Below are 13,430 nucleotides of genomic sequence, written 5' to 3' on the forward strand. Positions count from 1 at the left end.
GTGCGAGGGGAGGGACTGCTGCTGACTGACAACACGGGAGCAGCACCAAGAACCAATCAGAAGAGGTCCTACTTTTGCGGCAGCCAATCAAAACTCGCTTCAGCTCTGCCGTAACTTTGGGTGCGTAAGTAAACTTTTGTTTTGCCTCAAAGCATCAAACAAATCCCCCTAGCACGTGCAACCTATATAAAGCGGGATTTTCTTTTGACGCACGAGTTACGCACCTTTCACTTCAACTATTACTAATTTTATGTTTTGCTTCCTGTTTCAGTGTGATCTAATAAACAAACACATTGTATTTAATACACACCATAGTTATTTTATCTTATTATTTGGATATTCACAAGTGTGGGGACGTTTTTCCGAGCAGTTAACTGGAAACCAAATGCCTACTAAGCAGACAGTTATCGGCTCATGTTGACTCAGAGGAGACTTGGCTTTCTGCCTGCACATTAGCTAATCTCTCACCTGCAGCCTGTAACAGACATTGTATCTGTTAAGCTCTCAGTAATAGTGTGGGAGGTGGAGCAGTGTTTGCTTTGATTTACTGCGGCTTGGCTTTTCACTCTATCCGGGATCACACTGAAGACAGAAGTCAAATAAAAACAGTATATAGCTAGCCTAGAAATATAGATAACTTTTCCCTCTCTTTTTAAATTTGTCAACCAAGAATATCTGTACTGGCTCAGCCTATATGGAGTGTATTCAGCCCTCTCCTGTGTAGCCTATTATTTCAGTAGGCTACCAGCGCAGAAAAGGGAATAGCATTAACAACAACAAAAAAGTGGTTGCTCTTGCTTTCAAAAGATTGAGCAAATCCTCTTATGAAACTTAGCACAGTTTAGATTACCATGTGGCCTGTTTGTTGTTTCTGGTTTAGTGGTGTAATATGCCTAAGGTGAAATAAACCAAACAGCGAAGAAGCCTGTAACTACCTGCTTTTCATCACTCAGCACTCACACAGACAGGTTGGGTGTGTGTTCCCAGAATCCATTGCCATTACATAATGGGCTTAGAGCAGAGCACTTGCCCTACCAGTTTGTGTGTTTCTTAACACATTGTAAAAGTGACTGTAATGAATGTTTTTTATTGCAGTATGAAGATTTGTAAATACTAGACATGCTATACTACATATGTACCTAAAGTGGAAAAACTGACTCCTACACATTCACACATTACAGTCTATGAATCACTCAGGCAGGGGAACTGAAAACAGAGTCGACCTTTCAGACCAGTTAACCTCCCCCGTTTGTCAAATCTAGTCTAAGTGAGAGCTGAAGACACACTGAGGGCGTAGAGATCACAGGAGGTTAGCGCTTGCCTCATCCAGACCTCATGTAGCTGTGGTGTAGACAGAGGTTACCTCACGGCCTGTGAGTGAGTGTGAGTCTGAGTGTGAGTGTGTGTATGTGCATGTTCAGAGCATACGTCAAAGCCAGTACCACCCATAGCAATATCAAACACTGGAGGGGGGCAACAACTCAAAACAAAAAACTCTGCAAATGATTAAATGTGGTTTGAAAACATACCAGCCCTGTTGGGGTTCAAACTGTTAGTTTCATACTGTTTGCTTTTCTCTCTGCGTTGGTCATAAAACACAATGAATGTGATATTAAATCAGTTTAAGTTACAGTGAGTAGCTGGACAGTGATGTCAGTCTCAGAGTAAAAACAGCTTTTATATGATATCATACTTACTTTGCATGTGTAGCTAAATGCATCAGAGCCTATTGAGACCTTCGCAAGATCTGTTTGAATGTCTCAATCTAACTGAATAAACTGTATTTACAAAAGAGCTTAAGAAATAGGTTTGGCGTTTCAGTGGGTCTTGAGTTGCATTTACTTATTCCGTAGGGTGTATAAAAATGCCTAACAAACCACCAGAGTTCAATACAATCCAGTGTTGGAAAGAAAAAAAAAAGCTTTATCATGCTACCTAACTGAAATTATCAAAATTAGATATTCATGTGACCACTGACAGTTGAATTGTTTGCAGAGGTAGTGATCCCTGACACTCGTGGGAGTGTGGGTTCATGTGGGTGTGAGCATGTGAGAGGGGGATTTTGAACTCATGCAATATTTTCCATATTAACTCATTCACATTATCTTTTTTATTCCGATAGTGAATCATGCTATGCTTTCACCTAATTTAACTCTATATGTTCATACAATGCATGTGTTTCATGTCTATCAACTAATGTACCTCACCAGGTACAGTGCATGTTAGTGTGGGGTGCAGCACCACCTTGTGGTCAGATAGGAAATGAAGTTACTTTTGGTAGCCCTGAGAACTCAATGCACTGCAACTCACTGCAAGAAAACACATGTGAATACACTTATGCTCTGTGAATTCAAAAAACATCCTCATCAAATTGACATGTGTGCTGCAAATACACTCACTGCAAAAAAAAAAAAAAGTGTTGCCAGGGGACACAAAAAAGTGATGAAGCCAAAGTTCTTTGACTTGTTGCTCAATGCCCATGTGACATGTTTGTGTTGTTGCAGGCTGTAGTTACTTCCATTTGTTGTAGCTGTTGATACTACATAGCAAAAACAGTAAGTAATACTAACTAAAATGTCAAAATAAAAACACATCTGAAAAATGATGTGGACGTAAGCATAAAATTTTATTTGCAAAAACCCAACAAATCAAAATAAAAGTACAATACATTCTTAAAACCTTTTCTCTACAAAACAATTTCACAGAAATTACCTTGGAATGTATATTCCTATTTTTCATTTTTATGTTTCTCATATATATATTCTTATATTTAATGTGTTTCTTTTGTTCTTTAAATAATCCCATGTCAATGTTAAATGACGTACAGAATAGACCTTTTTTTCCTGTAGAGGCAAAGAGAGGGTCTTGGAGGGCGTTTTTGACAATCATACAGTCAATAACAGATCATTAGCTCTCATCCATATACGTGTCCAGTCTTGAGCCCTCCAGCCATTCCCCGTCAATATAAGTACCATGTTGCATAAACAGAGGCATTAGTAGCCCGGCCTCCAGCCAAAGTAATGGGAGCAGGTGGGATCCCGCTGGACAGCAGCTGCCAGTGAGTTTCCATGACACCTCCTGTTCCCTCTCAGTAGTCATTTGTAACATCTCTGTCTATTTCACCAATGGGGACAAGTGGCTTGCAAAGACCACTCCTTGCTTCTAAGGTAATGTAACAAACAGACTGACACATCTGTACTCTGTTTAAGAGAACCATACTTCCTTCTTTTACAGTGTATCTGAATTTACAGTGACATTACAGCCTGCTGATAAATAACATTAGATTTCTGTCTGTCCCTGCCCTCTTCTGTCATTAGAGTAGTTTAAAAACTGCCCGCAGCCAAACCCTGATAAAGGCACACATTTGTGAAACAGCCATGCCTTGCCACATCGTGTCCAACACATGAACCGGTCAACCCCTCCTGCTGGAGCTTTATACAAGCTTAAAAGAAGAGTGTCGACATTTTCAACAGCTTAGCATTAACCTGTCTCTGTGGTATTCTAATATGAGAGATAAAGTTTTAATCCCTCAGATTTAATACATGAAATGCAATCCTTAGAAAATGCTAAATAAAATAAAATAAAATAAAACAAAATAACAACAATGGGTTGATAACTTCAAATCAAATGTCAGAAAGCTGCTGTAGTCCTCAGCCCCCCTCCTGTTACAGCTTCATATTCCAGTTGACAATGAGGTTAGAGATTTGGAGGGAATGGAGGATACCGTCAGTAGAGTTTAAAAGTGTAAACCTTTCACAAATTCAGTGTTTTAAAACAGAAAATAGCACCCCCAAATATATGCATGTACGCACAAATGAAAATCCCACTTAATAACTAACAGCAGAACAAAATTTTGTCGATGAAACAAAATGAATCCAGTCATAACCGATAGCTAGCAGTAATCTGGATGTAAAACTGATACAACAAAACAACATCAGGGCTCTCTATAATGTTTCAACAGATACAAAAACACAAATTAGCATGATGCTGAAAATCAATTGAAGATAAAAGAGAGAGGGACAGAAAGAGAGGAGACATAAAGGTGATGCATTTGTCAGTGTCTGTTTGGAAAAGGGCTTTTCCGATAAGGAAACTTTGTTTTATGATATCAGATATCAAGAAAACGTCAGCACCTCGGTCATACTGGTCAATGATATTCAACAGGTAGTAGTTGATGTATTTAGAAATAGTGTTTACCAAAACCATAGTTCCTCTACACGAGCTACGCCACCATGTCTGAATCTATTGGAATAACATGTTGACACATTCTATAAGGCTCCCACGTGAGAGCGTGTTAGAAAAAAAGATCTTAGGTTGTCTTCACATCTCCTTGTTAGAAAAAGGTGCTTCCTGTCATCATTAAGCACACACAAGCGGCAACACACCCACACGCACTTGTATATATACAGCACATACTCACGCGTCCTCACAAACACACACACGAAAACAGCTGCTTTCCAGTCTGTCTGAAAACACTGCGCCAAGAAAAAAGGGCAGAGAGAAGGAGAACAAAAATAACTCTCTTCTCCCTGTACAGTAGTTCAGTCAATGAGGCAAAGTGATGACTCAGGTTGTGTCTGCGTGAACAGCTCGCTTCCAAAAGCTCACATTTGGACACCGTTTCCTCATACAGACAAGCATACAACAGGGGCCGATGACGAAACACAGGCGTCCCAGAGAGGAGCCTGGTTTCAAGAAAGGCAGAGTTCAGGCAGTGAGCGAGCTACCAGAGGTCTCTCTCTCACACACAGTGGATCTGCAGGTAGGCTTTTTAAGGATCCTCCGACCAGCAGGAGGCGCTATCCCTTAGGAGTTTTCTTGTTCTGGGCGTTCCACATGCCTCGTTTGGAGTGATAGTAGTGAAAGAAGTTTCTCAAGCGAAGTCGCTCGACCTCCAAACCATTCTGCAACACCCTGGAGGGAGAGAGAGAAGCACTGGGTTATAGCTGTGTTCTGTCAGGGTGTACTACCACAGAAAATGTTATTTAATTAATACTGTCCATGTATGGTGAGATCACATTGAGGATAATAAACAATAAGGCCTTCAACTATTGATTAAATACATTATTTTATTGAGACTTATATGATATTTTGGTCAGGAACTTTTCCCGTGTCATATAATTAATAAATAATATAATCAACCTGGCCCGGCTCTGTGTGTCTGTGGATTACTGAACAGCCCTATAGGACACTGTATGAAGTCCCTCTTTGATATGCCTTGTTTGAAAGTCAACAAGCTTACTTGAAAACTTTAAAGATAAGCCAAACTATCCAACAAGAGAACAAAACCACCACAAAGAGATGCATAAAGACAAATATGACAACAAAGGTCATGTTGTGTTGTTTGTAGTTATTTTATATCTGAGGGTTTTATTTCATCGACCCAGATAAGCAGCAAAATTATGGACCAATCAATTTCAGTGATTGCTAAAATCAACACTTGCCCATTATCAGTTGATTCAGCCCAACAGCCAAAAAGTAAAAGTAATGTTTCTCTCAAGAAAAAAAATATTCACAATCTTTGTAAATTAAATAAGACCTCTAAATACCCTCTTAACTCTGTCTTTGGGGGAATTTAAATCAATGCTCTGTAAGACTTTTCAGCGCCGGCAGATACAAGTTTTTTTCATCAAGGAGAAAAGACTGGAACCACAGCAACTGATCTTGGAAACTGTGACCAGGGGCCGTCTTCAATAGTCTGTCTAAACCTTTTAACTCTGCTTTTATTCAAGAGTCAGTTCAGGGACAGGTTTTGAATTAGGCATCTTAGGGATTTCTGCCTGCTAAAGCAATGAATAATAAAACTTAAAAAGTGCCAAAAACGATATTCTATGAGCCCTTGTTATTCTTTTTCAGTGGAGACAGAAATCCGAGGGATGCATGTCTTAAAATCTGCACAAAAATACTTAAAAGGAACCTGTGAAATGATGTCATTTTCTAAACCATAAGGAATAAAAAACAACCAGGGGGTGATTCTTGTAAACATCTGTAGAACTTAAAGGAATCTAGTCCAACACAACATCCCATTGCAAGCACATAAAGTTTAACTACAACTTCAAAAGTTACCATAGAGTTGTGTCAACATCTCAGCAAAATATGAACTTTGAGAAAACCGCTAATGGGGTTATTGTGTTGGCTTGTTGCTAGGTTACCTGTCCAGCAGCTCCCAGTCCTCTCCACCCCAGCGGTCTTTGAATTCCTCTGTGTTCATCCCTCCAATCTTATCAAAGTCAGACTTGTAGATTCCAAATAGGCCAAAGCCATTTACCTCCCAGTAACCTGCAGACAGGATGAAAAAAATGTTAATAACAGCGACAAGTCCCATTGCATGTGATAAAAATAAAGACTGATGCATACAGAAGTACATGCTTTGGATGTAAATTTAAAATGTATTATGATTAAGAGTCAGTCGTCTGTAACTGAGGCACCAGTCAAAATATGTTAACATACAAATTTGATTATTACAGTGTGAGAACAGACAAGAGTATTCATTCATGAAATGTGTGTTTATTCGTGTTACCGTCAGGTTCCCGTGGTGAGCTTCCACAGCTGAGTCTCATGACTATGGGAGCAAAAGCAAGGCGTCCCTCGACACAGTGCTTCCTGATGCTTTCCAAGATGTTGAGAGGGAAGTGGATGTGCAGATCACACAGGAACACGATGCTGTGACTATCCTGCAAGAAGGACAGACAGATGCACAGTAATGTACACATTCATTACATCTAAATAGTGTCTAAATCTTCCCTACGTCTGGGATAAAGACGTGTGTGTGTGTGTGTGTGTGTGTGTGAGGGATTCTGTGTGTATGAGCTGGTGTAACTTTGTGTGTGTGACAGTGCATGTTCACATGCGCCTAATATTTGGATTTTCGGATTAAAGAGAGTGAAAAAGTCCGGGCTCAGCATCAGTGGCTTGTCTTCACTCCAAGAGCCCTGCAGGTCATTCAGACATGAGTGACAGTCCTGTCATCCCACCGTGACAGCGCTGACACTCAACTGATGGATTAACGTCTGTCCAAATTTCCAGCCGCTCCACGCCCCCCCCCGTGGGTGGGGTGTGCATGCGTGTGTGTGATATAGAGACAGCCAGGAAGAGGCGTAAGAGCGCATGCACACAAATAACCTGTGAGAGGGAGTGGATGTGACAGCTATGGCATACACATGACAGAGGAAATGCAGCTAACTGTCTAAGCGATTCCCTGTCATCCACAGCTGGGCTCTGTGGGAGAGGGAGAGGGGAAGGAGGAAGAGGAGGAGGCTCGGAGATAAGGCCGAAATACACAGCCTGTGACTGTGACAGACCAGCCCGGTCGTGATGTATTCATTATGCATGAGTGTTCCCTCCGTCTGTCCATCAGCCAGTAAAGGTCATGCGGTCAGTGTGAGTGCCTGCCCTTCAGTGAGTGGCTCTTTCCCTGCCAGCGCACATATTGTTGTCTTGGCCTCTGTGCGTTTTGTTTTTCTGACCTCAATGGTGTCCACTCCGATCTGCAGTCCTGCCGAACGCTCAAAGTTTCCCTCTCTCCTAAGATACTCGTATCTGTCAAAACAATAACAAACACACAAATCACCTAAAATATTCACTTTCCGAGTCACATCACTCAGCTGATTATGTCGGGCACATAAAATCACAGGCAGACCTTGGCACGGTGCTCTCTCTAAGTGCCTGCTCCACGTCCATGTCTTCACTCTCAAAGTCGACGATAATGATGCTGAAATTGTCATCCTTGGTCTGGTGGTGGAGATTCTCCATGTCGGAGATAAACTGCTGCACCCACCGAGCTTGGTTTTTCACTGAAGGGCAGTAAGAAGACATTTTTAAAAAAAAGTAGACTGCAAGTTAGGAAAACCAAACCAAATTATGTTAATTTGCATTATGTGCAGGTTCTATAAGGATTATTCAGTTTTCAGAGCTGAGAAAACTGACTGACCCGGCACCACAAAATGCACCATGACATCTCTCCTCCACTGCAGCATGACCGGCTGGCAGAGCAGAGGCTTAGCGTAGGCAGTGCTCCACGGCGTCGCTCCGGGCCGCGCGGGGGACTTGGTGGAGGGAGGGGGCGGCGGGGTGGCGAGGCTGGATGTGGCAGGGGAGGGGGCCGAAGCTGGTGCAGAGGCTGGGGCAGAGTCTGTGTTCTCTAGGCTTTCCTCCCCTTGCCTGCCGCGGTGCAGCAGCAGGTAAATGTATTCAGACAGACGCACCACGCTGCGGCCCCTCTCCATCAGCTCCAGCTCCACGAGGTACCGGTTCCCTCTGGCCGAGTCGCGCCGCTTCTCCACGTTGATAATCCGCAGCAGGGTGTAGATCCTGGGGGCGCGGGCAGAAGAGAAAGGATTGAGCCAGGATGCACAAGCTCTGAAGAATAATATGACAAAAAAAACAAAAAAAAAAGACTACAAAGAGAAAACACAATTTTCTATATCTTTTTAACGGGATTAATTATTGTTTGACTGTAGGCAGACCACTTCAAAAAAAAATGCTGCTACTCATTATCTGTGCTGCTGTGAAGCCAACATGGTGTGATGTGGGAGGAAAATGAAAACAGGGGGAAAAAAAGTTAATGGCTAGGCTACTTCACACAAATAACAACAAGGTTTGTACGCACTGCTGCAGAAAACAGTAATCAGCACATAGAGGTCTGTGAACATGAAGTCAAAGCACCAGGGCATGACCAATATGTTCTCACTGAAATTACTACTAGCTTTACATAACGGCAACAACACATTTGAATTTACAAGGTTGCGGGGAAACACGAGACCTTTTAGTCTCACATTATTCTCAGTCCCTCTCCTTTATCCTCACCCTCCGTTGCGTTCGTTGAGTTTCTCCATGTACTGCGCCAGCACGTCCACCACCTCGCTCTCTGCGAGCTGCAGGTTGCCCGACACGTTGCAGCGCAGGTCGTTCCAGTCGGAGCGCAGGAGCTCAAAGTCCATGGGATTGACCGAGAAGGTCCGCTGCCAGTTGATGCTCTCCTCCGCCCACCCCGGCCGAGCCTCCACCTCCTCGTAGCTGTAGTCCGACAGCTCGCCCTCCTCCGGCTCCGGCTCCGGGTCGGGGTCGGGATTAGAGCGGTTTGCGTCCTGGTCTAGTTCTGATGGGTTGGGGTCGGGCTCTGGCTGCTGCTGGGACTCTGTGATCTCTGAGATCCTGAGGTAAGAGGTGACCCTTGTTTGACCTTGGAGTGTGTTTTCTGTGGAGTTTGACCTTGGCAGGGTAACAAGAGGGGGAAGGGGATCTTGATGATGGGATAACTGGGTCAGTGGGCCGTCTTTGCTGCGTGGATCAGCTGTGCCGGTAGTCTTTGAATCCTGATGCTCCCCTCTCCTCTTGCTTTTCTCCAGCTGTTTCGCCACAGCTGCCCTCCTGACAGACTTCTGTACACTTTCATTCTGTGTGTTGATGCTTCCGTTGTGAGGAGATGTCTTACCCCCCTTTGTGGGGGGGTTCGGCCAGAGCTGTGGGGCACTAACAATGTTCCTCCCTCCTGTTACCCCTCCCCCAGCATGTCCTTTGGCACCCAGGCTGACCAGTCTTGTCGTCTTCCCAGATTGGTACAGAAAGACCCCTGGGAACACCTCCCTGGGATGGCGAGACGCCCTCTCCTCCCTCCTCTCTCGCCGCTGCTCCCTCTCCCTCTCCCTCTCCCTTTCCCTCTCCTTCTCCCTGGCAGGCCGAGGCCTGGTGATGTAGATCTTGTTCTCCTCCTTCTTGTTTCCAGTCAGCTTGTTGCCGTTGTCATAGGGATTGTTGCTGTGGGCAGAATTGCTGAGGATCTGCTTGGCACGGCTGGCGAAGGCAGAGAGGGAGGACTTTTGGGGGAAAAGGAGCGAAGACTTGCTCAGTTTAGGCGGAGTCTCTGCTCCTTTCTCTCCTCCTCCTCCTCCTCCTCCTCCTCCTCCTCCTCCTCCTCTTCCTGCCCCACCACCTGCTCCCCCTCCTTTTCTACCAGGAACCTGTTCTACAGGACCAGGGTGGATCCAGGACAGGGAGCGACTCCGTACCACACTGTCAGTATCAGGTTCAAGCACATTGCGCTGGGGCTCATCGAGTCCCTTCCTGGAGTCCTGTCTCATGCTTCCTCTTGTGTGATCTCGTCCCCATTCTCTGTCCATCTCCCTCCCTATCTGTCCATCTCTGTGAAGGAAGTGTCGCCTTTCTCTGTGGCGGATGATATGATTGTTGTTGACCGCTCCGTCCTCCTCTTCATCAGGGTCCACCTCCTCTTCCTCGCCTCCTCTGCTGGCTGGTGTCGTCTCGGGCTTCGAGTGTTGATGGGAGGGGTTGGAGGTGTGGCTGCTCTGGCTGGGATGAGACGGCTTCCTGGGCGCCTGCGTGCCAACGATCTCTGCCTCGTCCTCGCCTTCCACCACCTCCTCTTCCTCTAGGAAATCTGGAGCAGAGCACAAAGATGATTGAGTGCGAGTGTACAAAATTGTGTGTCCCGTGCGCATGCAGAAGTGTGTGTATGTTCATTATTAGTTACCATCTGGATTGGGGAAGAAGAACGGTCTGTCGTCTTCCTCCTCATCCATCTTCATATATTTGTAGAAACCAAACCTGGCAGACGCAGCAAGAGGCGACACACACACACGCAGACACACACACACACACACACACATATTAACAGAAGGCTGAAGTTGCAATGTGTCTTCAATTTGCTATCAAACCCACAGACACTCACTAACAACCTTTATTCTGTATAATAATTGTATTCAGCCATATATGTACAGAGACAAATCTTCTATCTTCTCTAGGAGATAAAAACAATGCCATCCTTACTTCTCTAAGTAGATCGGAGACTCTCTGTAGAAACACTTGTTCTCTCGCTCCATGTGGGTGAGCCGTGTGAAGTCGTTGGGGTAGACGAAGGATAGGTAAACCTGAAGGAAAGCACAATGTCAATCAAAGATGAAATACTGCTAGGAAACACAGATAATTCTCATTAAGCAGTACTCAGTTAGGATTGGATTCATTAAATCAAAATCAACCAGTTGCTCAACACAATTATATTGTTTTTTCTCACAGTGTGTTCCGTCAAATCTAAAATGGATTTGTTTTTTGTGGCTCTCGCTTGCAGCTCGTCACTGGTCTCTGCAGCTGCTGCAGTGACTCATGTTGGCCTACAGAGGGAAGCAGCGCTCAACACTACCTGCCACCTGCTTCTTTTATGTGTTTTCACACAAAGGGAGAGATGATTGGTGAAATCCAATCAATGTAGACTTAACAGGTCTGCCTCTTTCTTCTATAACCAGTTGATCTGAATGTGAGGGACTTATTTTTTGGGAGTTTTAGACGACTACTGCTTTAACTGAGTGCACTTCTGATGACCCCACTGAGATAATTTTAGCATAAACCACCAATTAAAACACAGACCAAAACATATCTGAGTGGTACTTCTTTTGGTGAATAAAGGGGGCACTTACAAACTGCAGGCCCTGGTATCTAGCAATGGGAAAATCTTTGACCACGTAGGTTGGGGAGTAGAGACAGGCTGGCAGAACATTTTCCAGGTGGGAGGGGTCAATCATAGGAGCTGAGGAGAAAGAAAGAGAGGCGGTAAATATATATATATACAGAGAGAGAGAGAGAAAAAAAATAGACATATCAAGCCAGATGAAAAAGTCTGAATCAAGCAACACTGGACTGTGAGCCAGACAGTCGGCCAGACAGACACTCCGTCAGACAATCAGAGAAAATGATAGGCCAGACAATCAAGATGAGAACAAAAAATGGGGCGACAGTGGAAGATGATGACTGTCAGATTTACTGTTATAAAAGGTGTCCCTGGGGTCTGGCTTGAGCATATCTGCTCCGTGGTGCGTGATGCTGCCTCCTTCCACACCCTGGGACTGAGTCTCGCCTGGGAGATGGATGTGACTGGCCAAGGTCTGAGGGATGTGGTCGACACTGTTCATCTTCAAGCTGGACTCGTCTGAGAGATACAAGGAGAGAGAGAGGGAATAAGGAAGATTCATTATTGCTTTCACTGTTTTGATCTTATTGACAGACGCATTCGATGTCGGCTATTGGAAAGAAAATATCATGCACATTATCTGTGTAGCATCATCATAAATCCTTAGCAACCATGAAAAGGTGGAGAAAGGAGAGAGAAGACACAAAACGAGATTCAGAGAGGAAAAAAGCAAAGGGGGAGGAGGAAAAGAGCAAAAGCTAAAGTGAGCAGATCAGGAAAAAAAAAAGTTGGAAGAAAAACAAAAACAGAGCAGAGGAGAGTCATAATTATACCAATCGATATCAGGGAAGGAGGAGAGAGCATGTGTGATTAATGGCGTGTCAAGAGCAGGGCCTGATGGGAGAAATGCTTTATAATTAACAAGGTGGTCAGCATCATTTTTATCCTCCGGGGTGTACCTTTGTGAGTGTGTACATGCTACACACAAAAAAGCCTTTTGTTGAACTTCTAACAAGAAGATATTTGTTTATCACATACCTCAGTATGCACCCACCAAGACAAACTGTCTCTTTGTTTTTGAAATCCTAACAACACAATACAATTTTCCTTCTATTTATTTTGATTCATAGGCATCATGGTTCACATGGAGTGTGTATGCGTGTGGTTGGAGTTTGAATTATTGATTACTGGTTCAAGGGTCAAGGTAAGGCATTTACTTTCAATGATCAGTGTAATGGGCTGGAGGATACAGTGTGTCAATGAGCATACCTCATGGAGACAGTGAAGAGAGTTGTGTGTCTTTGGGATCTTGTAAATCAATTATCAGCTAGCATCTGGGTTGTGCTTTTATGTGTTTTTCCAAAGTGTCAAATAAGAAGTATAATCTCAGAAATTATGAGCTGTACTTGGCTTGAACCCATGAGAAATCATATCGGAGCTGTGATAAACGTTCCTGCAAATTAAAATGTCAAGTAATGCACTATTAACAATCATGCTGACATAATAAACAATCATTTGTCAAAAAACAAAACAAAACACACAGTTAAATGGTTGAACAAATACACTCTACCAGTCTGGTATAATCATTGCCTGTTTTCCTGAGAGTTATTCCAGCATAGTTTGTCTTTGCATAGCTACAATTCTGTGAAAAATAAGTTGTACAAGTGATGAAATTGAGGCTTTTACTTTAGTATCAGTGAATGATATGCTCTTATTAAGTGCTACAACTGTTGAGCACACAATGATGTTAATTAGAATCCAATGAGAGACCTAATTAAACTGAATAACAGGGGAGAACAAGTACCTCTGGACAAGCCACAAAATGTGTTTTTCTCCTCTGCCAAACAGGGATGAATATTTAACATTTTCCTCAGTGACAAAAGGGAGAAAATCAGCGATGGGAGAAAGTCAGATGAAACCCCCTTTCTCTGTCGTGGCTGGTACTAAACAAGAAGGCAGCATTTGGCACATATCCAGCGAACACTGCAGTTTTGCTCAAAATGACAACTCC

General features: G+C 43.7%; 1 protein-coding gene across 1 annotated transcript in view; it reads right to left on the reverse strand.

Moving 5' to 3' along the window:
• Positions 1-2,607: 2,607 nt before the first annotated feature.
• b4galnt4a (beta-1,4-N-acetyl-galactosaminyl transferase 4a) overlaps positions 2,608-13,430 on the reverse strand; it is a 126,506-nt gene continuing 115,683 nt past the window's right edge. The window contains exons 10-20 of the mRNA XM_085779652.1: positions 11,774-11,938; positions 11,430-11,539; positions 10,786-10,886; positions 10,490-10,563; positions 8,806-10,396; positions 7,931-8,310; positions 7,640-7,793; positions 7,467-7,539; positions 6,521-6,674; positions 6,153-6,279; positions 2,608-4,914 (exon numbers count right to left, since the gene is read on the reverse strand). Of these exons, the coding sequence (XP_085635778.1) occupies positions 4,800-4,914; positions 6,153-6,279; positions 6,521-6,674; positions 7,467-7,539; positions 7,640-7,793; positions 7,931-8,310; positions 8,806-10,396; positions 10,490-10,563; positions 10,786-10,886; positions 11,430-11,539; positions 11,774-11,938 (3,044 nt within the window). The 3' untranslated portion in view covers positions 2,608-4,799. The remainder of the gene's footprint in view (positions 4,915-6,152; positions 6,280-6,520; positions 6,675-7,466; positions 7,540-7,639; positions 7,794-7,930; positions 8,311-8,805; positions 10,397-10,489; positions 10,564-10,785; positions 10,887-11,429; positions 11,540-11,773; positions 11,939-13,430) is intronic.

Source organism: Trachurus japonicus, chromosome 6 (assembly GCF_045865225.1).
Source record: "Trachurus japonicus isolate A0001 chromosome 6, Traja_1.0".
NCBI classification, from domain to species: Eukaryota; Metazoa; Chordata; class Actinopteri; order Carangiformes; family Carangidae; genus Trachurus; species Trachurus japonicus.